Consider the following 25,354-nt stretch of genomic DNA (forward strand, 5'->3'; position numbering starts at 1 on the left):
TAGAGTAGCTAAAGCATCAGCAAATTGATTCTTGTCCCTGCTAAGATGAGTGAAAGAGATTTCCTCGAATTCCTTGATCAGCTCCAGTAAGTACTTCTGATATGGGATCAACTTGGGATCCTTAGTTTGCCATTCTCCCTTGACTTGATAAATTATCAGAGCCGAGTCTCCGTACACCTCCAACTTTCTGATTTTCATTTTGATAGCAGCTTGTAGACCCATCACACAAGCTTCATACTCTGCGACATTGTTGGTACAGTCAAACCTCAACTTGACAGCTATCGGGAAGTGCTTCCCATCAGGGGATATCAGTACAGCTCCGATTCCGTTTTCGGATAAATTGACTGCTCCATCAAAATACATTTCCCATACATCGGCGGGCCTCTCCTCTACTTCATTAATATGCTCGTCAGGGAACTCAAAATCCAGAGCTTCATAATCCTGGATAGGATTTTCCGCTAGGAGGTCAGCGATCACGCTACCTTTCACCGCTTTTCGGGTCATGTAGACTATGTCGTACTGGGAGAGTATAACCTGCCACTTGGCTATCCTTCCTGGCACGAATGGGCTTTCAAATACATACTTGATAGGATCCATCCTGGAGATGAGCCATGTCTTGTGATTCAACATGTAGTGCTTGAGGCGATTTGCTGTCCAGGCTAACGCGCAGCAAGTCTTTTCTAAGGAAGAATACCTTGACTCACAATCGTTGAATTTCTTGCTTAGGTAATAAATGGCCCTCTCTCTTCGGCCGGTATCATCATGTTGTCCCAAAACACATCCCATTGAATTCTGCTGAACTGCCATGTACAGTATCAAAGGCCTGCCTGCCACAGGTGGAACCAATACCGGTGGATTTGTGAGATCGCTTGATTTTCTCAAAAGCCTCTTGACAAACTGAATCCCACTGAGTAGAGTTATTTTTCCGGAGTAATCTGAAAATAGGCTCAGCTTTGGCAGTAAGATTAGAAATAAACCTTGAAATGTAGTTCAGCTTTCCCAGAAAACTGCGCACCTCCCTTTCTGTTTTTGGGGATGGCATTTCTTGAATAGCTCGAACCTTGTCTGGATCTACTTCTATCCCTTTCTCGCTTACTATGAATCCCAACAACTTTCCCGATTTAGCTCCGAATATGCATTTAGCAGGGTTCAGCTTCAAGTGGTACTTCCTGAGCCTTTCGAATACCCTCCTCATTACCTGAACGTGGCTCTCTTCTCCCCTGGATTTAATGATCATATCATCCACGTATACCTCCACTTCTTTATGCATCATGTCATGGAATAATGTGACCATCGCGCGCTGGTAAGTAGCCCCTGCATTTTTCAACCCGAAGGGCATGACCCGATAGCAGAACACTCCCCATTGAGTGATGAAAGCAGTTTTATCCTTGTCTTCTTCGTCCATTGGGATCTGATTGTACCCTGATGCCCCATCAATACACGAACACCTGCCTAATCCCGCAGCATTGTCAACTAACACATCAATGTGGGGGAGAGGGAAGTCATCTTTCAAGCTAGCTTTATTAAGGTCCCTGTAGTCAATGCACACTCTGACTCTCCCGTCTTTCTTCATTACCGGGATGACGTTAGCCACCCATTGGGGATACTTGACCACTTCCAAGAATCCGGCGTCATACTGTTTCTTGACTTCATCCCGAACCTTAAGCAGTGTGTCGGGATTCATTCTCCTTAGTTTCTGCTTCACCGGAATTGTTCCTGGGATTAAGGGAATTTTGTGCGTTACTATCTGAGGGTCCAAACCCACCATATCCTCATAGCTCCAGGAAAACACGTCGAGGAATTCCTTAAGCAGATAGATCATATCTCCCAATTCCTCACTCTCCACTACCTTAAGTTCCCTTTTTACTTCCTCCGTGCCTAAGTTTATTGTGCGCGTTTCGTTTTCACAAGGCATGAGGGAGGGTTCATGTTTTTCATCGTCTTCTTCTGTAAGGTCTTCCTCAGAATCACTTGAAGTAATGGCAGTTATGGGGATTTCAAAATTAACCAGAGGATTTTCTGAATCTATTGGATTATTAGGTGCTAATTGATGAATGGTCCTGAATGAATAAAGAATAGAACATGTTATAAGGATGGAATTTAAAAGGAAAGAAAGAGAGTGTTGGATTAAAAAAAAAAATGCGCTATCAATTCATTAATAATATTAATGCCATAAGAAAAGATCCATTTACAGTATTACACTTGTAACCATGGACAAAGTGATCAAGTGTAGATAACCAGAGGTACTTTACTCGAGATTGAGTACAGGGATATCCTCCGTTGTCCAGTTGTCAAGCTCCTGCCCCTCAACCACTGGCGAGACTAGGGCCTCATACAAGGAGTCTAGTTGGATGACATCGATGGATGGATCATCGGGTGATTCTTCTGTACTTGCCGGATGTTGAATGACCGGTTTGGTGAAGATCTCCGTGATTCTCGGGACTACTCTCATCTTTCCCATCTTCTGGTCAAACCTCTGATCCCGAAGTATTTTCCTCATCCAGAATCGCCCATCCACGAGGGCATCCTCCTCATATCCCAAACCACTACGGCCCACCTTCTGAATAGCCGGTATGGGTTCCACGATCCCTTGTAATGTGGCGCCTAGGCCTTTACCCTCTTCATACCCGTTCTTTGACAGCACTTTGGCTACCATAGCCATAGCCCCCTCTTTCCCAGTATCTTGCAGCTCAAGGGCTAGCCCCCTCTTTCCCAGTATCTTGCAGCTCAAGGGCCTGGAAAGAACTCTCCAATGATTCCTCGGCCGCTTCCACATAGGGAAGTGATTGCGGCTTGGTGACCAGTATGGCCTCTTCGCCCCTCACAGTGATGATTTTGCCGTCCTTAATGTATTTGACCTTCTGGTGCAAAGTCGAAGGAACAGCATTCGCAGAATGGATCCACGGCCTTCCCAACAGCATAGTGTAAGCCGGCTCAATGTTCATGACCTGGAACGTGACATTGAAAGTACATGCACCAACTTGGATTGGCAAGTCAATGTCCCCCAGCACCTCTCTCCTGGTACCGTCAAAGGCTCTTACCACCATAGCACTCTGACGTATATATGATTGGTCAACCGGCAGCCTGGCTAAGGTAGCGCTAGGCAGTACATTGAGGGCTGATCCGTTATCGATGAGGACCTTGGCCACTATACAACCCTTGCATTTCACAGTTACATGCAGAGCTTTATTGTGCCCTAAGCCTGCGGGGTCTACCTCCTCTTCAGAAAAGGCTACAAAGCTGGATGCCTGGATTTGTTCTACTATCTTCTCAAATTGCCCCGGAGTAATGTCGGGGTTCACAAAGGCTTGATCCAGGATTCTTTGTAAGGCTTGTCGGTGCACTTCCGAGCTCAGGATCAGTGATAACAGTGAAATCCGGGCGGGTGTTTTTCTCAACTGCTCCACCACATCATACTCGCTCTGTTTCATTATTTGGAGCAGCAGTTCTTCATCTTCCTTGTGCTCAATAGGCTCTGCTTCCCCTGCTTTCTCAACCTCCTCTTCCGTGTTTCTGGATGACTCTCCCATTTTTACTTTCCCTTTTCTCTTCTCTCTTTCTTCGTTCCCGTAACACCTCCCACTTCGAGTTATAAACTCGACTTCTTGCTCAGGTGGAGAGGATTTTGTTGCAATAACGGGTCTAGAACTGGCTTGGGGAGTAGTGTTGCTAGCAGGTCCAGCATAAGTCATTCTGAAGTGCTCGTGAGGAGCGAAACATGGTTTTGGTGGTGCCGGAGGTGAGGCAAGACTAGGAGCGGATGTACTGCTTGACGCTCCCTGAGTGAAAACTTGGAAGTTATAGTTCCAAGGGACAGCGTGAGTATTGGTGATGGGGAGCTGAGGTGGAGTTTGGATAACTGTTACCGGCGGAGAGGCTACCGGGGGTGAGAAGGTGATTCTGGGTTTGGAGGTGGAGGCGTTCTGGCTGTATCCGGTGGTGTTCTCTCATTTTTCCGTTTTGCCTTATGCGGCATCTCGTAACCCCGAGAGACAATAAGTTCGGACTTCTTGCCGAACCCCTCACAATCTCGCACTCATGGTCACCGCCTCCATGGTAAGGACACCTCACTTTCTTTGAATCCCGCTACCGAGGGCAAAGGTAGCCTTCCCTCGTTACTCTAAAAATCTCCTTAAAGTATGGAACCAGCTCATCCACTTACGGTGTTGATCCCTCTCCTTTAGACTCTATCATATTTACACCACGCCGTATTGTGGTTAGGCAGTGGGTTTGAGGTAACATTGGGGAGGGAACCATTTCCCTCGATCTTCAACCACCCGTTTCGGATTAAAGCGTGCACTCTCCCTCTGAGTGCCCCGCAGTTATCAGTTGAATGCCCTTGTGCCCCTCCATGATACTCACAACGGGCAGTGGCATCATACCACCTGGGATATGGCGGCTGGATTGGGTCTAAGGGGTGAGTGCGATTTGGTTTATACCGACAAGGTATCGGTATATTTCATCGAGAGGAAGGGGAAGAGGTGGATCAGGGTTCCTTGGAGGTCTCAGGTTGTTTTGCGGTGGTCTTGGTTGAGCTGGAGGAGGAGGTGGTCTTGGTTGGAAATTTGTAGGTGGGGCGTATTGTGGGCGTGGTTGCGGATAATTAGGGAAAGAAGGTGGAATGTTTGCGATGGTCTGGCCATGAGAGGGAGGATATGGCGGTAGTTATTTTGGGGAAATTGGGGTAATTATTCACGAGTGATGGAATGCACATCACTCTCATTAATATTGCCGAAATACGCAGTCTTCTTCACAGGCTTCTCAGCCAACTCCTTTAGTCAACCTATTCTCAGATTAGCTTCAATTCTCTCACGGCTTGGATGATATCCGAGAAAGCTGTTGGAGGTATTTCCAATCATCGGGTTGAAGTAGGAGCCTTCAATGTTTCAATGAATAGGAGCAGAGTTCATTGTCAGTCACCGGAGGATATACTTCTGCAGCCTTCTCCCTCCATCGTTGGGCATACTGCTTAAAACCTTCCCGGTCTTTCTGTACCAGGTTCTGGAGGTCCCTCCTTGTGGGTGCTGCATCACAATTGAATTTGTACTGCTTAAGAAAGGTATCGGCTAAATCCTTCCAGGAGTGCAGCTTGCTCCTGTCCAATTGTATACACCATCTCGTAGCCGCTCCGAGAGGCTCGTGAAAGAAGTGAATGAGAAGTCTATCGTCTTCATTAAAGCAGACATTTTGGCAATGTAGGTTGCCAAGTGGATGCGGGGATCTGAGTTTCCGGTGTACTTGTCGAAATCCGGAACCTTGAATTTGGGTGGTACCACCACATCTGGCACCAATCTCAGTGATGACACATCGACTGAACCATACATGTTCAGCCCTTCTATAGCTCTCAGTCTTTCTTCTAGAGCCGATAGTTTCTCATTTTCTCTCGCCCTATGTTCTCCTTCCACCGTATGATGCGCTCCTCCAACTGGGAGCTGAGGAGTGGAGTAAACTGGAGGGATCGGGATTGAAGGGTGAGGCTCGGCATTTGAGATAGCCGGGTAATAGGAAAAAGGTAGGTCATTATTTATGGTCACCGGATTGATAGTGACGGTCGGGTCTGGGATTGATGGTTGGAAAGTGAAGGAGGTTGAAGCGTAGTGAGAATCAACCGTTGTAGGAGGTGGGGGAGGTAATGGTAGGTTAGGGTCAGAAGTGGGCCTATTTTGGGACATCTCCCTCATCATCTTCATAAGTTACGAAACACGGTCTTTTAGTTCGGACACTTGCCCTGTAGGTTACGTACTTGTTCCTGGTCTTCCATTAGTTTTCTTGTTCGAGATCTTGTTAAGTACACTCGCTGGGGTTGGACCGTGTGCTTGGTCAGACTTGCGTTGTTAGAAGCAATATTGATTTCCTGTGAGGTGTAAAAAAGAAAATTTTAAATAAACTTCGAATTTTGCAAAGAAACTAAAAGTCCTGGTCTGGACGAAGGATACAGTGGCATTTGAGAGCCAGGTTGAAATCTGTAAAAAGGATAATCGCCTCAGCTTTATCATGGCATCGTTCGATAGTCTGACCGTGAATGACGGGATTGAATGCGCATTTATGATACCTGTCCATATAGCGCATTTCAATTTTTCACATAACCCTAGCGAGGAAGTTCCTACGGGAGTCATACTATTCATTCACAAATTTTGCTAAACAATGGTCCAAAAATCACTTCATTAACTGAGTAATTTGTACATCGTATCTTTTACATTGGCCTAGGCTCTGGAAGGTTCTTTATAATAAGATGACATTTTCTGAGATACTCATATAGCCTTTCTTCTTGCTTGGCGGGGTCGAATGCTTTCAGAGCGTACTCGGATTCCGGTAATAATTCTTGTTTTCCCCGTGCTATTGTTCTCTCCAGCTGGTCAACATTCTCTTTCAGTCCTTGATAGAGAGCAGCTTGTTTTTCTTTCTCTTTCCTTTCTTTAGCACACTCTTTCAAGATATCGTTGATGAGTAGTGCTTGTTCTTTCAATTCGAGCTTCTTCTTTTTGTTTTCTTGCTTATACTCTTCGATGAGTATCTCTTGGTATTTCATCTTTTCCTGAAACTTGCTATTCTGTACTTTTATTTCTTTGGTCTCATCTTGAAGAGAGTCCTTTTCCTTTTCCCACTGTACCTCTTGCTCCTCGAACCCCATCCTTTCGGCCCTTACCTCTTCCTTAAGTCTTCTTACTCTCCTTTTAAGTTTCTGCTGTTGGTCCTTCAGCTGTTTTATTTGTTCCTGCAGTTGTGAGTTCTCAGTATTAGCCTCTCGTAGTGAGTCATCCAGATGGCCATTCGTTTCTTCTAATAGGACATCTCGGAGCGGGTTACTGTCTTCGAATTTCACAGTTGAATGTTCTCGGTCCCTGTCAGCTCTCCATTTAAGATAATCGCCCGAGGTGCTTGGGCCCTTAGGCGATCTTTCCATCAGAGTGACGTTTTCCCAAGATTTGCGAGCCTTTTTTAACCCTTCTTCTCCTTTGAGCTCGTGGTAGAAGCAACCTTGGTGGTATTCTTCAATGTTGATCACAGACTGTGTTGAGCCGAACTGCCTCATTACCAATGCCGGAGTGTAACTTGTGTATCCGGTTACTCCGATCAGGGACACCGACTGAATACCCCCTGTACCGATCAAAACGGGTTGGCTTGACGTCCACAGCTTCCTCCAACAGTAATCATGGCTATTGAAACTCAAAATCCGTTCCCACCATTGTTTTTCATTCTTCGGGCTGATCACTAACCGGATCATCTTCTCAATGGGAGGCTGGTCAAGGTACCAAGTCAATCCTTTTGTCTCCACAGGACACATGTGACTGATAATCCAGGTATATGATTGAGAACAACACTTAAGGGATCCTGCGCCTGTTGTTATGCAGAGGTAAGGGTTAATAAAGTCTCGCAAGGATTGCGGGTATTGGATTAATCTGCGCCTTTCCACCGTCGAACACTTCCACGCGTTGCAAGTTATGATTCCCAATGGTCGGGAGCAGAATCGGCCGTAGATTCCCAAGCGAGAGCTCATCAAGCCCGGTCCCACTGTTTCTCTTGGAGGTATTGATCTAAACATTTCTGGAGATATGTCCAATACCAACCATGTGTTTTTCCCTTGGCAGTTTCTTTGGACTTTACTTCTTCTGGGGGAGAACCCAACATATGAGCCAACCGTTTCCAGGTTTGCCTATGCTCGAGGTGTAAGTAGATCCGGCTCTGCAATGAGTATGGGATCCCCAGCAATGCCTGATATTCTTCCATAGTGGGGACCGTATCAATGTCATTGAAAGAGAATACCCCATATTTAGGATTCCAAACCGACAACATGGCTTTTAATGCCGGGATTTGGACCTTGACTTGCATTAAGGTTGCAATCTTCCCGTACTTCTCTTCAAAACGTACCTTGGCCTGATCGGGAAGCGACCTCCATCCGTTAGACAGACCCTCTAGGCTGTTCATTCTGACCTCTATTTTATTCAGATCTAGCGAAGGTAGCGAGCCAGCAGGTGCCTCGGAAGCATCATTTTGCGAGGGTACCGGACAATGAACTGATTTGGACCAAAGTTTAGCATTCTGAACCTTTCCTACCGACTGACTCGAGGATGCCATGATAAAAATGATGCCTATCCTTTTACAGACTCTTGGTTTGGTAATGCCTGTGAGGAAATTCGTTAGTAAGACAAATTAGGGTAATTTTGAATCATCTTGTTGTGAGTGACACGTACACATTTATCAAAGTAGGAAAATGTGTAGGTGTTCTAGTAGGATTCAAGATTACCCTCAAAAGAAATGAACAAAAGGAAATTAAAGCAGAATAGGGTAAGAGAAAGTATGCCCCTTTTGTCCTATAGTAGGGAGACTCCTAACACCGGGTGAGCTCTACCTACCTGGATAGTTCTATCTTATGAGGTAGTTTACTACGGCTTTCAACCATCGTGATAGTTTAGCTCAGGATCTAATTCTCTAAAAGCCACAGGTTCCCAAATTGCCCCTACTGTAAACAGTAGAGCCCCATTCTACCCCTGTGATGTTATCGGGAAAATTCCACGAGTATCACAGTGGATAGAGCGAGTTTCAATTTGAGCAGAAGCCTTCACGGATACTAACGGGGTAAAACCCACGGGTACCGCTACATGACTCCCTCCTACTTTCCTAAAAGGGTAAGAAAGCCCGGGTTAGGACCATAGTGTGTGAGGACATTGTGTGAGTGTTCGGTGTGTGAAGGGACACCTTTACCTCTTCCCAATTCAGGGGGAATTTATTTTCCTATTTTTTCATTTTTCTTCCTTTTGAAATGAAGAACACTGTGAGAGATAGAACATGCAAAACAAAATAGTTAGCAGCAATAATAATTAACATATAAGACATCGCCGAGTGAGCCCATCTAACTATAATTTGATCGGACAAAAATTAAATCTAATTTTGGACCACTAGACCGGGGTTAAGTCAGTTCGTTCCCCAGTGGAGTCGCCAAGCTGTCGCCATAGATTTTGCGGTTGCCTGGACGATCACTCATCGAAGTGGGAAAAAGTGAGGAGTCGCCACCTTAGTTTTGAGGGAAACTAAAGAAAACCATTTGAGAAGTTAAATTAAAAATGAAACCACTTCAAAACAGAGATTCTAAGTTCGGGGTCCGTAAACGGGTGGGGAAGGTGTTAGGCACCCCACCTCGTCCCTTAATAAGGGTAAGTAGATTTAATTCTGCGTCCTTTATAAATTAGTTAGGAGGGCTTAGGCGGCAATGTTAATCCTTTTGGTAGAAGGAATATTTGATTTTTCACTAAATTTGGATCACCCAGATACATAAGTAAATGAGACAACCTTAGTGAACGGGTGTGAGAATCGGATAAGAACTCTCCTCCAATCTCTTTTAAGTTACTTATTAAAATTTTGAGGAGACCGGATAAGAACCCTCCTCCGATCTCCTTTAGAGTTATTTATTAAAATTTTGAGGAGACCAGGATAAGAACCCTCCTCCGATCTCCTTTAGAGTTATTTATTAATGTTAGAGTTGAGACCGGATAAGAACTCTCCTCCGATCCCTATTTAATGTTTATTAGAATTTTGAGTTGAGACCAGGATAAGAACTCTCCTCCGATCTCTTTTAATAGTTATTAAAATTTTGGATTGAGACAGGATAAGAACTCTCCTCCAATCTCTTTTAAATTAGAATTTTGGGTTGAGACAGGATAAGAACTCTCCTCCGATCTCTTTTAAATTAGAAAGGAGCACGAAAGGGATTTTTCCGATCTCCGAATTTTGGTGTCCTAAGAACCTAAGGATAAGGATCCTTAAATTTAAAGAGGTTGGGGATAAGATTTCTCGATACCTTTTGGCTAGATGGGAAAACTAGACTCGATTTACCAACCTTCCATGTATTCATTTTACCAATATCTATTAACATCCGATCTATCTTTGTTATGTTTACTTTGATTCTATTTCGCTTTATGACATCTTGCCGAATTCTGTTTACGTCGGCCTAATGGTTTGGCTATCTTCTGACGTGTTATTCATGTTCTCTCTTTTAAAGAGACCCTAAGTTGCGACTACCTACGTTTACCCACCCATTTACATACTACTAGGAGTTAGAAAACTTGTTTTGAAATAACGGAGATCAATAAAATGAATCGAGCACTAAAAAGATGATTTGAGAGTGACTTTCTTTGGGATTGCTTGTGCAGAAATGATCTTGAAGAAAATCGCAGATGTGAGAAGAACAAGGAAAATGCGGGAAATAAACGTAGACACTTAATAAAACAGTAGCATGAACTTTTACAACAACATTTTTCTTGGGTTCTCTTGTACAAAATAATCTTGAAGAAAGTTGCAGATGTATGAAGAACAAAGGAAGTGCAGAAAATAAACATAAACAGCAGTATGAACTCTTACCTGTGAGGAGCCGGGTCTACTAAAGTAGTTACGGGGTGGCAAACAGGATGAGACAGATGGCGATTAGCTTTGAGGGTAGTGTTCTTCGTGAACTGGAGGATACTTAGCTAAAGAAATGAGTGATATGAAGTTGATCTTGGGCAGTGAAAACAGAGATGATAGAAGACAGAAAGTGAGAGTATGACCAGATAATGAACAAACTGGAAATATAGAGTTCCAAAGATTCAAAATCTCTTCAAGAAAACACTTGAAAACTAGTTTCCAAAGTCTTTTAATCAACACTTCTAAATAGCGAGTAACAAACTAAATGAACTTTGAGTTCCTCTTGCTATAATAATGACCTCTCGTCTATTTTTCCGTCAGTCCCTTGAACAGTATTTATGCCGGTATTTATAGGAATCGGGTGCTCTTCGTGAAGGGTCAGGATTTATTTGAGGGAGATGGAGGGTCGAGATCTCGAAGGACATGATCGGAGGTTCAGGAATTAAAGAGAATCAAAATGAATGGTTGAGATCACTCTTCATAATATTTGTCCTTTTCTTCTTTCCATCTGACGGTCTCAAATTTCCTTGTCCGGAACGATCCGAGGGCTAAGAGTGAAAGACGCTGGTATTGTCGTCTTCTCTCTTGATCTAAGGGTTCCGGGTTTGTCCTTACAAGTGGGATCAACGGTGGAGATTGGGATGTACAGGACTGTCATGACATACCCTGGCACCTGTCAGCATTGCGGGCGATTCTTAGGCGTGCGGTGGGGATCGCGTCTGCCACGCTTTAACTACCTCGGCTCTGATTCGGCGGTTATTGGGATTTGTCTTATTCTTTTTGTCTTCCGATCCCTCCCCTAGCTCCTATTCCGATCTCTCATGCTGATCTCCTATCTCCCGATCTCTATTATCCCTTAATCAGTCTGCATTCGGTCCAAGCATTAATTACATCTCGATTCTCGAAGCGTCCGCTTCGTTTTCCGCTCAGCATTAAATGCCCATTTCCCCCTATATATACCCACATCGGAGACATTTTCTTCATCGACTTTCCTCTCTTCTTTTCTTACTTTCCTGTTCTAATTTGCTCCGGTGGAAGTTCTGGCTATAACTGTGGCTTTGATCTTTTTCCGATGAACTTCTTTACTTACCGACTGAAAATTCACGATCCCGGTGATCGAATGACCTTTACTGATGATGGTGAGAGGACTGGATTTGATCGATCTGTATTGCGGACTTTGGTTGTACCGATCTCGAGTCGCTCTACTGAGTTCATTCGGCTTCTCATCGCATTGGGTGTTCCGACAGCGGGTCGGTTTCGAGTGGTAACATCGGTGACGATGTCTCTCATCTTCATGGGAGTCATAGTCACCCCATCTGAGCTGCACATCTATCCGATGCCAACAGCCGGTCTCCTGGTCAAACACATCTTTTGATTCAGCCACAAGACTAGGCTTTGACATAGGCCCTTTAGATAGGATGTTCCACCGGTCTCTAGAGATCGCCCAAATGATGTAATCCCGAAATGTAATCAGATCTCTAGAGATTGCCCAAATGATGTAGTTAGACCTTTATTGTAGTCCGATCCCTAGAGATCGCCCAAATGATGTATTTTATTTTCAATGCAATCCGATCTCTAGAGATCACAGAAATGATGTGATCCAATGTTAGTGTAATCCGATCCCTAGAGATCGCCCAAATGATGTAATCCGAACTTTTGAAAATAAAGACTTTATTTTGTCGGTTATCATCTTATTATTTTTGCATTGATTATTTTCCGATCTCTAATGTGGTTATCCGATCTGGTTTTTTACCTGAATGACACTTAACTGATCCTTTATTCAAAATATTTAGCTCATTATGCCGATCTCTAATTAACCGATCTCACGAACATTCAGATATTTGAGAGAAGTGTCAGAACAGCTGTCGAGTTCCACCAATCGATGCGCTGCCTAGAACCTCGTGAGCATTAAATGCTCGGACTAGTATAAATAGGGGTGGGAGGGTTAGCCAGTTGTTCTCTCATTCCATTTTCAATCCTCTGCTCACAACTTCGAAGTTCTCTCATTTTCTCAAGTTCTTCCGACGCCGATCAGACTCCGGTAAGGGCTTTGATCCTCTTTTTAATTTAAATTCTTTGTTTCTTTTGAAAATGTACTGTTCATATGGTCAGAGAGCGGCGAGCCCTCCTTCGATTCAGTTCTCGTGGTCATCGTCTGAAGAAGAGGCAGTCGGGCCAAGCGTTCAACAAGAACCTCCCAGGGCCTCCGTTCCAACTCGGGGGCGGGTCATACCATCGAGGCTCGCACCTTCTTCAAGGAGAGAGACCCTTCCTATAGACGAGCTTCCGTCGGTTCTTCGATAATCCGATCTGCAATCGTTTGTTCAAGAATACAATATTTGTCATGATTCATATGATATGATCAAGTGCCATGGCGATCTTCGTGTCGATCACTCTTTTGAAGAGAATGACATGGTCATGGTGTACGAGGAAACGATTAAAGGCGGTCGAGGTTCCCTCTAGCCGATTTCTATAAGGAGGTCCTAAAACTTCACCGAGCATCCATTGTTCAAATCCACCCCAACTCGTGGCGGATCTTGGTAGCTTTCCGAGGTCTATGCCGAGCTAAGGGAATCAGACCTACGGCTAAGGTGTTCGCCGAGCCGCATGGACTAACTCGCAGAAAGGATGACGAACCTTTGGTTCTTTCAGCGAAGCCTCGTTGCGGACTCTTTTCCGATCTGCCCTCATCCCTTAAGAATTGGAAGAACCGGTTCTTCATTCCGAGGAGTAAAGATCCGAGCCGCTTTGAGGACTTTCCTCGTAGTGGTGGTACCAGGCCCCCGCCAAGCACATTACCACGAGTCAAGAGGAAAGCTTAATAGTGATGGAGTGAAAAGTCAGGCCGCCACTCTAAAATATTCTGTCCAAATGCGGTGGCGCGAATCGCACCATTGGACCATGCAACTGATCACCGGCCGAGATCGCGAACTTCCGCTCTCGACCTCGGCATTGGTATTTTCTATATCTCGCCTCGGGACCTTAGCGATCTCACTAACCTCTTTTCGTGCGGTATGGCGGGTGGTGAGGGTTATAGGAAGCGGAAGAAGGAAAGAGAGATCTCCGGAAGGTAAAGGAGATGAAGCGTTGAACGTCTTCAAACACGATCCACGAACACGGGAGATACAAAGAGACCCGCCTCAACCTTTGGGTCCGCCGACCATTGAAGCTGTCAGATCTTCTCCTAGATCGGAAGAGCAGCCCCCGCCTCTCTCAGTTATTCCAAGCACGGAAATGGAGCCTTCTCAATCTTCTGGGAGGACCTCTTCTCGTGGCACTCGAATCTTGATCGATCGCTTGAAGAATAACCGATCGTTAGGGAGAACTCCGATTTTGCCAAAGTCACGGGATCTACCATCTTCTTTCAAGAGGATCGACAGCTATCCCGAATAGTCTCGATGATATCTTGACTCGAACCATGAGCTTGAATGTGGAGTGTCCGTGAACCGGACCATGGTTGAGAAAAGATTCAACGTCTGGGTAAGGAGGTCGGGAAGAAAAATCAGAATTGGCTTCCTCCGATCCCAACTCTCATCCGCTCGGATTATATATCTCAAGTCGAGGGACGCGAAGTACCATGAAGACCGGTGGCCGAAAAGTCTCGTGACTGGCCAAAGAGAACGGGCTCTCGGAGAAGTCCAGCACTTGGCCAACGGCGCTCAGTCGCTCAACTTATAGAGGAGCTTAACGCGAAGGATAAGGAGCTTACAGAGAAAGACAAAGAGCTTAAGGAAAAAGATGAAGAGATGGTGTCAGGAATAGCCGGAGCCTATGTGAATGCTCATAAGGATCTCTTGGCCGAACTCCAAAGCGCTACCAAGAGGACTTCTCTGGATGGATGACACGGCTCCAGGGCGGCGGCGAAGATAGTGAGGAGGAAGCCAAGGTGAGGGAGAGAGGAGAGTGATCCAAATGTAGATCAGTGGGGTGATCCTCACCAGAATAACTTGTCTGATTATGACATGAAATGAAATGCCTCTTTGTACAATGAATGATTGTGATCGAAAAATTTTAAAACATTGTTTGTCTGAGTATTTGATTGTATGATCAAATCAAAAAAAAAACTAAATGTGATTATTAATCTAAGTATGAGAGATCGGAAAGCACTTTAAGCATGAGATCGGTAGGGAAGAAATGTTGAACGGAACTTGATCGAAAATTTAACTCGAACACTTAAGATCGGAATCCTCATTAAATCGAACTAAAACCTTAGCTCTTAAACCTTGGAAGGAGGTTGGCAATAAAGCGGTAGGAAAAGATCTAGTGCAGTTCATTTTATTTATCAACAGAGATCGAGAATATACTTGTGGTCAGGAAATTCAACAACGGGTTTGAGAGGTCGGTAAATGATTTGAGAGATCGGCGAGGCTTTAATGAATGTGAGGACTTAGCATTGATTCAATCCTTTGTGAGGAGAGATCGGAAATGTGACCACCTATCAAAGAGGGATCGGAAACGTGATTAGCTGTTCAAAGAAGAATTTTTATTGATTCTAGGGGTCGGCCAAAATATGGTGTCGACAGTTAGAGTCATGGTTTATATCAAACTCTTGATACTTAGAATCATATGTACTCATTTTAATTCTAATTCATGATTAATAAGACTATCCAGCCAGAAACTCTTTTCTGAATAAGTCTATTTGTCCTAGCTAGGAACTTGACTTACCAAGAATAATTTAAACCAACATAGGATTTTATCCCTCTTCACTTAGGATAATAAATCCTATCTTGACCAACACCTATCTCCATATATAACTAGTTGGAGCCAACACATGCTCATATACTCATACCTTGTACAAGCATGAAAGCAATATCAAACTCAAACCACCTATACACAAGATAACTGTGTTGTCTCAAGTCAATGGATTATATGCACTATTATGATCTAGATGATTATGTATTGATAAGAGTAAACTCCATTTACATATCATCTTACTTCATTGGTTTGGCCTACTTATCTTATAAGTGGCCATTTTGTTTGTTATATGACATAAGACTCACTATTCTATATCATTAGTATCTCATGCTAATCGATGGGAACAAACAAATATGACAGTTTATATGGATAAATCTTATTATCTGAAGTATCCAAAACTGTAGACTATAATTTTATAGTACTTATATCAAAATGTTCTGTTACTCATATTCTTAACACTTTAAGAATGAAATATCTGACGAGTTACTAAAGGATATTTTCAATTAAATTTAAACCATTTAAATTTAAAAGAAAAAGATAGATGCCATTAAAAGGGAATAAATATTTAGAAGATATAATTTCATGATATGCTCTAGGACATGCTAATAACAGCAAGCTCTTCAAGAAAAGTTTCACGAGCTATTCTCTTGGGAATACCTTCCTGCTTTATATATATATATAATAATAATATTTTAAATTTATTGTTTGTTAAATACTTTAATTATTTTTTATGCAAACCAAACTTTTTATATCTTAAATTTTTTCAATGAATATTTTATAATAAAAAAATAAAAAATATGTAGCAATATGAAAGAAACATTGATTAAAGATAATCAATAATTTGACGTTGATATAATCATTTTCATCATTTTAAAATATTAAAATTTTTATATCCTTTTAATATATTAAAGAAATATAATATATTTACATATTATTTTTATTTAATAATATTAATAATTTTCTTAAAAAATATTAACAATCTAAAGAGTATAAAAATAGTGCAAAAGAGAAAAAAAAATTATATATATATATATATATATATATATAAAATTATAAGTATGTGGAATAAATATGTATCTTAATTTTTTGAATGAATATTTTGTAATAAAAAAAATATGTAGCAATATAAAAGAAGCATTGATTAAAGATAATCAATAATTTGACATTGATATAATCATTTTCATCATTTTAAAATTATTAAAATTTTTATAACGTTTTAATATTTTAAAGAAATATAATATATTTACATATTATTTTTATTTAATAATATTAATAATATTCTTAAAAAATATTAACAATCTATAAAGTATAAAAATAGTGCAAAAAAGAAAAAAAATTATATATATGTACTATATAAAAGTAAAATTACATGGAATGAATATGTTAATATATTATAACTTATCTAGTAATAATGACTACTTATTATAACATTAAGAGAGTAATTATTAAATAATTTATAACTTACATATATATAATTGAGGAATTAATAACATAATTTTTAATGACATTTTCTTAAAACATCATATTGCTAGTTCTCAGAAAGTTTTCCAAATGGCAAATTCTTAGAAAGTTTTGCCACATGCAAGTTCTTAAAAAAGTTTTGCTTGAAGATAGATAGAAGTGGAAAGGAAGGGGAACATTGAGATTTTTAAAAATATTCTTTATTATTTATATTATTTACAAAAATACAAATTAAAATGTATTTATAGAGAAAGAAATATGAATTTATCTCTAATAATACATATTAGTGATGAATAATCTGTTGCCACTAATAACTTTTAGTGCAACATAAATGTCATTAATACTTTTAGCAATAAAAGTCTAATTTGTTGTGTTTTGTTGCAATAACTTTTAGAGATGACATATTCGTCCCTAAATCCCTCTATCATTTCAATTTTTAGTATTGCTATAATCAATGTAAATTAAAATCTTAGTACTATTTTAACAATAATTCTACATGTAAAAAAATCATATTACAATTTCTAATATAATAGTTCTATAATATTAATTCTATAAGTATTATTAATTCATTAAATTTATTTAATATATTATAATAAATTTTATAACAAAAAAAACTTTAAACACCAAATTTCACTTCCACTAATTTATTCTTTTAATATATAAGTAAGAAGTAGGGAAATAATAGAATAAACAAAAATATCCTAGCATAATTATAAAATTAATATTAAAATTAACTATTTAGTTAAAATAATTATAAAATTATTATTATAAAATTAAATATTGTATTAAGTAAAAAAGTTAATTTATAGCAATAGATATGAAAATTCTAATAATATTCAATGATAACTATTTTTAATTATCTTTTTAAAAGAAAATAGTAAGGATAAGTTTCAACTAAATATTAAAATCGAGAGTTCGGATTTTTAATCCATTTCAACTATTTTATTAGTTACAAATTTATAGATTTAAAAAAAAAATTGATATTAACAAAAATATAGCTTTAATCAAATTTAGAATTTATTTTTATACATAAATAAATTTTCATTTATTTTCATTTCATAAAAATAAAAATAAAATATTTTTGTATTCTCAAATTATTTCGGGTTTAATAAATTAAAAAACAAATTCTTAAAAACAATTATAAAATTATTAGAATTGAATTTGAATTTTAATTAATTTAGGTAAATAGAATAAAGCTAACACTAATTTTACAATATTAATAAAATTAATCAAATTAACAATTTAAATAAAATTGAAAAGTATTTAGAGTTTTTTTTTTTTTATAACTAGTCTTATTTTCATATAATGGTTATGTATCGATAAAATATTCTAATTTATAAAATTATTAAAATTAAAAATATATCAATCTTAAAAATTATTTGGACTTTATTTGCATAATTAGTAATTTCAAATAAAAGATAAATTTTGATTTTATATACATAATAAAATATCATAATATCAAATTTCATTCATTTCAAATTTTTATCTATTTAAATAAGTTTTATATTATTATCTAATTATTCAAATATATAAGTATTTAAAATTATATTAAATAATAAAATTAATATATAATAGATAATTATGGTAATGTATTTTTAAATTATATAATTTAAGTTTTCATCAATATATTTGCGACATATACTAATTTTTTGTTATAAATATTTCAATTTGTTAAAATTTTTAATTTATTTTATGTAGAATTATCTATGTAATAATAAAAAATTATGAAATTGATCCAATCACTAACCAAACTTAATACTTATAATCTTTTATTCTTTTCTAATAATTAACTGATAAATATAAAATATGATTGGGATAATTTATAAACTAATCAAATTATTTTTATAATTATTTAATTTACAATAAGTAATAATAAATATATTAAAATCTCATCACAAAGCATATTCAAAAAATAATTATAGATATTTAAATTATAAATACTTCCATTAATAATAAATAATATTATGTGATTTCAAGACTTGATGTTAAAAAAATTTCAATTTTTTATAATTATGGATAATTTTTTTTCCTTTATCCATTTTAGTTTGGTTTTAAAAGTTTTTTAATCAGTGGTCAAAATTGTTTTAAATATACTAAAGTAACATAATTGATTATTGGTCTCTCTTCCAGTCAATTGATATATCATATTTTTTACTATTAATTTATTTTAATTTTCATTACTTACTAAAAATAATAAATATTTAAAATAAAGCTAAATTTTTTAAAAATTAAAAAATTAGATATATTAGCAAAAAGTTAAAAAAATTTAAATTTTCTATCAGACAGACTAATTTTTAATTTAAAAAAAATTATGAATAATGAAAATTTTGAGAGTATAGGGTATTATACATAATAAGACAGATATTTTGAATCTTATTTAGGTAAAATAAAAGATATTATTAATAAAGAAGAATACATATTGTTTACTCAAATACATATTAATAGAATATAATGAAAGTGTGTTTTTTTTTTTACTTACGTTAGCATAATTTTAATTTAAATCCTCGCTTTTGTTTTCTTAACTTTATTGTGTTATTATGCTTACTATAAAAGAAATTTTCTATTAGTTTTAAAGTTCACTAATTAATTAACATAGAAATTTTCACTATTAAAAATTATCTTTTATATAGAGGCCCATACTTTGAGACAAATAAGATATTTATTAGTACTAATTATTATTTGAGATAAAATTTTATAATTCTTAAAATGTTATAGTATTTATTTCTAATAATGAATTGTTTGGTAAAAGTACTAAATACTTGCTATTCAGTTGATATCTCTTAAAATATTGTAGTTCAAAAAAATTATAAAATTAGAGTTGTTATTAATCAGTTGTTATTATTTCAAAATTAAAAAAATCACTTTATCATTCTTTAAATATATATATATATATATATATATATATATATATATATTTATTAGCCATACATATATTTTATATATGATCATTAAGTTTTACTAAATATTTAATATAAACATGTTAATATAAGCTATCAACTATGAGATAACAAAAATAACTATTAATTATCAATCATAAGTTGCATCCAACGGTTAAATATGTACTAGTTGAAGGAAAGAAACAAAGAGAGCGGAAGAACCCTCTTATTGGTCACGTAGTTTTTTATTTTATAGGCATCTTTTAATTTCATATATATATATATATATATATATATATATATATATATATATTTAATTATATATATTATATTAATATTATAATTTTTATTATTTATTTTAATATTGTAAATTTAAGATTGCCTTTACTATTTTAAAAATAAATATAAAATATTGTAATTTTAAGTGTGAAGATTAAAATGAAAGTTAAAACCGAAATTATATAAAAAATTGCGTAGAACTAAATTGAAAGAAGAATCAAAATTTGATTTTAAATCTGATTCCTAAAAATCAAATGACCCTAGGTTTAATTCTGATTTTTATTTTTAGGTAGAACAGCGAAGTAACCGAAAGCCAACACCCTAGTCTACAGAGTGGTCACAGGGTACCCCTTTGCACAGGGAGACGGAGATACCCTCCTCGCGAATCCTATAACAGAACCTCCACGATCCCCAGATTCAATGTCTTCCTCCTCTATCTCTCTCTCTTCGATTGACTTGCTCCTGTTCTACTGACTTAGTTCGCCAATTGATACGATCTCTTTCAATTTTGATTCTTGTCCGTTTTATAATGAAAAAGAGAGCTGGAACCACCGCTGATAAAGCGGTGCTTAATGTTTGGCAACGGGAGGTTGGTGACCTCTCCAGCCGGAATTTCGCTCACCGTCTCGCTGCTTCTGAGGTCTTTCCCTCAGTTTTATCTTATCCTTCTTCTTTCTCTCTTATTTTTAGTGTATTGCGTGATGGGTGTGTTTGCTTTGTGTGAATTAAATCATGGTTATTTGGATTTTAATTTTGGGATTTCTTGATTACGTGTTGTGTGCAATTCTTTGATTATGTAAAGCTGATATTGGTTGCTTGATTTTGTGGTTTAGAACTCATGTAGTAATTCTTGATATGCCTTTGTCTGTCTTTGATTATCTATCCCACTGTGAATGGACTGATGTTGATCTTTCATTTTCGGTTCTTTGGGTTATAAGTATTCATTGCAGTTGGATGGGCCAGAATTTCGCTTTAGGGGTTCTTATCTCAATTAGCTGTCCTGGGAAGTTTTCTTTTTATCTTTACAAATGAAAACTAACTGAACTGAAATGGAATTGATAATTCATGAGTATCTGGATTCTGGATACGGCATTATGGTGTTTGTAGATGGATTTGTCATTTCGAATTAGGTATGATTGATCATTACTTTATTTGGCTGTAACCAAGTGAATAAAAAAAAAAGATATTGGTAAAACAAGCTTTTGGGATTAATTTCTCTATCTTACCATGAGCTTCCGTTGCTGCCACTTTATTCTCTTGTTGTGCATCTGTTATTCTGTTGTTTTCCTAATTTTCCTTGCCATAGTGTGGTTTACTTATATTGAGATATTTTAAGATCTCTATTTGCTTCTTAAAAGGTACTTTTTAAAATTTTTATTTTGTTAGAAAACAAATGCAACCATACGAAAATATATTGATAAATATATGAATTCCACTTCACAAAAGGTGAAAAAGAAGGCAATTACAAGAAATTAATTATTTATTCATTTGTGCTTTTCATAGTCTCTTTTTTTCTTTTTTTTTTTTTTTTTTTTTTTTGGGGGGGGGGGGGGGGGTGTGGGTTGTTTGGTGTGGTCAGTCCTTACGCATTTTCATAACTGGCCAAAGCTCTGAAGAAATAATTGTCTTCCTTTCAGGATCTTGTTCTGCGACTTGATATATACAAGAAGCTAGATAAGCATAGGGGTTGTGTAAATACGGTAAGCTTCAATGCTGATGGTGACATTCTGGTGTCAGGTTCTGATGACAGGCGGGTTATACTCTGGGACTGGGAAACTGAGCATATCAAGCTTTCTTTCCATTCTGGTCATAATAACAATGTTTTTCAAGCCAAAATTATGCCTTACACAGATGATCGAAGTATTGTTACTTGTGCTGCAGATGGTCAGGTAAATCCTATGTTTAAAAAGGACATTATGTGTGATATTCCCATTTCTTTGCAACTCAGTACCTGTGCTATTGCAGATTCTAGCTAAGAATCTTCTTAGCCAGATATGATATATATCAACTAATGACTTTTTCTTTATATTCCTAAGAACTTTATAGGTCAAAGAGTGAGTGATCTCATCACCAAGTTAATAGTCTAAGATATATTTTTATCTCAAATATGATAGTATTCGTAATGACATTTTTAACTACTATTATAGGTTCGACATGCTCAGATTCTGGAGCGTGGAGTAGTGGAGACCGCATTGCTAGCAAAACACCAAGGACAAGCTCATAAGTTGGCTATTGAACCTGGGAGCCCTCATATATTTTATACTTGTGGCGAGGATGGATTGGTTCAACATGTGGGTTATGTTTTCCCCTTTCCAAATTCAATTGGCAATTTTTGTAGTTTTGTTTGTTAGAGAACTTAAAATAGCCTTGGGGGCTTGAACACCTAAACAAGTGCTCATAGTATGAAATGTGTTCAATGATATGTATGAGGGTGACAGAATGGTTTGATAATTGTTTGGGTGACACAGGACAGGTAGTGAAATCTTCTTTCTAGTGCTTAAATGATCTATTTTAGGGTTTATTTTCGAGGTAGAAAGAAGAATGCTGGTTTAGAAAAGAAATCTTTTAGGGTTGATCTAATTGCAAAAGAGGGGCTGGAATATAGAACTTGTGTGCCTATGTCTTTGGATTTTCTTTTCCTCCTTTTTTTTTCACATCTTACCAAAATTGACAAGCCAAATGGCTGGCGGATTCTTATTCTGGATTGTTTGTAGTGAACAAAAGTGATTGGAGTCTGGTCATTTTAACTTGTATTGTACTATTTCCATGCCTTCTGATTTTTTGATATGATTTCCCTGACTTTGATTATTTGGTTTAACACAATTATGTGACACTGTTAATTTCATTTCAGTTTGATCTGAGAAATAGGCGTGCCACACAACTTTTCACTTGCCAACCAATTGCTGATAGGAGGAATTACATGCCAGTCGTCCATCTAAATGCAATTGCAATTGATCCAAGGAACCCAAATCTCTTTGCAGTTGCTGGGTCAGATGAGTATACTCGAGTTTATGATATCCGCATGTATAAGTGGGATGCTTCAACTGAATTTGGTCGACCTACAGATTACTTTTGTCCTTCACATTTGATAGGTGATGAGAAAGTTGGAATAACAGGCTTGTCATTCTCAGACCAGAGTGAGCTTCTAGTCTCATATAATGATGAGTTCATCTATCTTTTCATGCGAGACATGGGATTTGGTCCCAATCCAGACCCATCCTCTCGAGTTTCCATGGGCAGTGATGCAAGTGAAATGAGGCCTATGGATGATGATGAAAAAACTGCGCCCCAAGTATACAAAGGACATCGAAATTGTGAGACTGTGAAAGGGGTGAGCTTCTTTGGGCCTGGATGCGAGTATGTGGTGAGTGGATCAGACTGTGGTCGGATATTCATTTGGAAGAAAAAGGGTGGAGAGCTCATTCGTGTAATGGAAGCAGATAAGCATGTGGTCAACTGCATTGAACCTCATCCTCATGCCACTGTGCTTGCTAGTAGTGGAATTGAGACTGATATAAAGATATGGACTCCAAAAGCCCTTGAGAGAGCAACTCTGCCTACAAACATTGAACAGGTATGCTTTATAATATTGAACTAGCAAATGAAATCGTATCCTTGAAAGTTCTGTCTTTTTAATGGATTTCAAGGGCTTAGCTGGGATAATGCAACTTCTAAATGAGAAAAAGACAACTTTGCACACACCACATTATGGCAGCAAAGTTGGAAAAGATGATCTCTTTGCTTCTTGAAGAAGCTTAACTTCAGCTAGACTAATGTAAATGCTTCGTTTGATGGCTTTTCTTTGTGATTTAGAATGCAAAATAGGGGGAAATGCAAAGAAATGAAACCAACAATCTGAAATTTTAATTTAATAATTTATCATCCAAGAAATGTTGAAAGGCATCCCATAGGGATACTTAAATGGGCATCACAAAATAAGCCATAAGTAATAACAAATACGAATGCTAAAAATACCCAAATTAACACAACTATTTTTTATTTTCTTTTCAAATTTTGGTTACTCCTAAAATCCCCCTAATTGGTAGTCTCATATCACTGTTAGCATATTTGCTTAAATTATACAAGGAATCCCTGCTGCATTGTTCATCCAAGTTGAGTTTTTGGCTGGACACACAATTAGAGATTATTTTTTTATGCCTTACTATTACAGAACTTCACATTTGGGGTTGGGATACTTTGGTTAAGCATTCTAGACAGTAGGTGATTGATTTTTTTTCCCCCAATTTCATATTTGGGAGAAATATGTGGTGTACCTATTTGATTCCCTTGTTGGGAAAGGGGAAAATCACAAAAATGAAGGTATGACTCCTCTTGAGTCTGATCTGATTCCTGATTTAATTGATCTTTGGAAGTACGAGAAATAACTAACTTTTACGCCAGTATTATCTTTGATGTTACTTGTTTGGAAAAGGTTCTAATGCGTAATTGACGATGATGATTATATCTCTGATTATGATGATGACGACAATAACGACAATGATGATGGTGATGGTGGTTGTGGTGGTGGTGATGGTGGCATTGATGATGATGATAGCGATAAGGATGATGATAATTTTGTTGATGGTTATGATGATGCGAATGATAATTCTGATTAAGACTTTCTTTGTTCAGCTGAAACCGAAGGCTAGGAGCAGGAGCTGGATGTACCCTGTAGCTTCACCACTGGACCTGATGTTGCAGCTATTTTCTTTGCGAAGGCAGAGAAATAGCCCAGAGCGGAATGAAGAGAGCTCAGCTGCTGGTAGAGATCTTCTAGAGTTTATATTGACATTCAATGCCAACAGTGATTCAGATGATGGAGGTGATTCATCAAATCGTGATGACTTGTTTGGCTAGGAGATAATTGGCTGCCTTTGGCCTATAAGAACCATAGTAATTGTACATAACATATTGTATAAGTCAAGCTATTTTGTGAAGCCTCACAAATTTTAATGCCTAAGTGGCTATTTTATTCAAGTTTTCTCATTCATTAATGCTTTTTTTCTCTTTTCCTATAGTTAATTCACTTTCATTCCTTGAGGGAAAAAATATCATTCTCATTCATTAATAGTTCTCATTTCTGTCGTTATTTTTGCTTGTCAATTTATTAGTTGATTGTTTTGTAAAAGTTTGTCATTCAACTGATGCATTTTAAGTGAAACTAGTTGTTTCTACAGTGTTCAACTATTATCGTTATATAGACTCATGATTTAATATTTCATATATAGTGTTCTGATAACTTTTTATATAGGATATAATATGATTATAGTATTATAAATATTATATTTAATTATTTAAATTAAAATATTAATTTTAATAATATTTTAATTAATTATATAGATAAAAATATTTATTAATTTTAAATTATTATATTTTTATTGGATAAAGTTATGTGTTATATATAACATAATTATAAAATGTAATATTATAATAAAAAAAATATAATAATAAGTTATAAAAATATAAATGAGTATAGATGTTTAAAAATTAAAATAAATTAATAAAAAATATGTTAGCTCATTAAATAAAATTTATTCAAATTTTATTATTATTATTTTTTAAAAAAGTTTAGTTGCTTATATTATATTTTTTTTATAAATTAAAATGATATTCATTTACATAATGAAGTTGCATGTGTAAAAGAA

The 25,354-nt window shown here is 37.2% G+C and overlaps 1 protein-coding gene across 1 annotated transcript; it reads left to right on the forward strand.

The window, feature by feature from the left end:
- Positions 1 to 20,017: 20,017 nt before the first annotated feature.
- On the forward strand, positions 20,018 to 24,703 carry LOC110635384 (uncharacterized). The gene is made up of 5 exons (XM_021784692.2): positions 20,018 to 20,349; positions 21,347 to 21,598; positions 21,857 to 22,000; positions 22,561 to 23,283; positions 24,342 to 24,703. Exons 1-5 carry the CDS (start codon positions 20,239 to 20,241, stop codon positions 24,564 to 24,566), a joined length of 1,455 nt encoding a protein of 484 aa, XP_021640384.2. The 5' UTR covers positions 20,018 to 20,238; the 3' UTR covers positions 24,567 to 24,703.
- Positions 24,704 to 25,354: the final 651 nt, after the last annotated feature.

This window comes from Hevea brasiliensis, unplaced genomic scaffold, assembly GCF_030052815.1.
Source record: "Hevea brasiliensis isolate MT/VB/25A 57/8 unplaced genomic scaffold, ASM3005281v1 Scaf1, whole genome shotgun sequence".
Taxonomy (NCBI): Eukaryota; Viridiplantae; Streptophyta; class Magnoliopsida; order Malpighiales; family Euphorbiaceae; genus Hevea; species Hevea brasiliensis.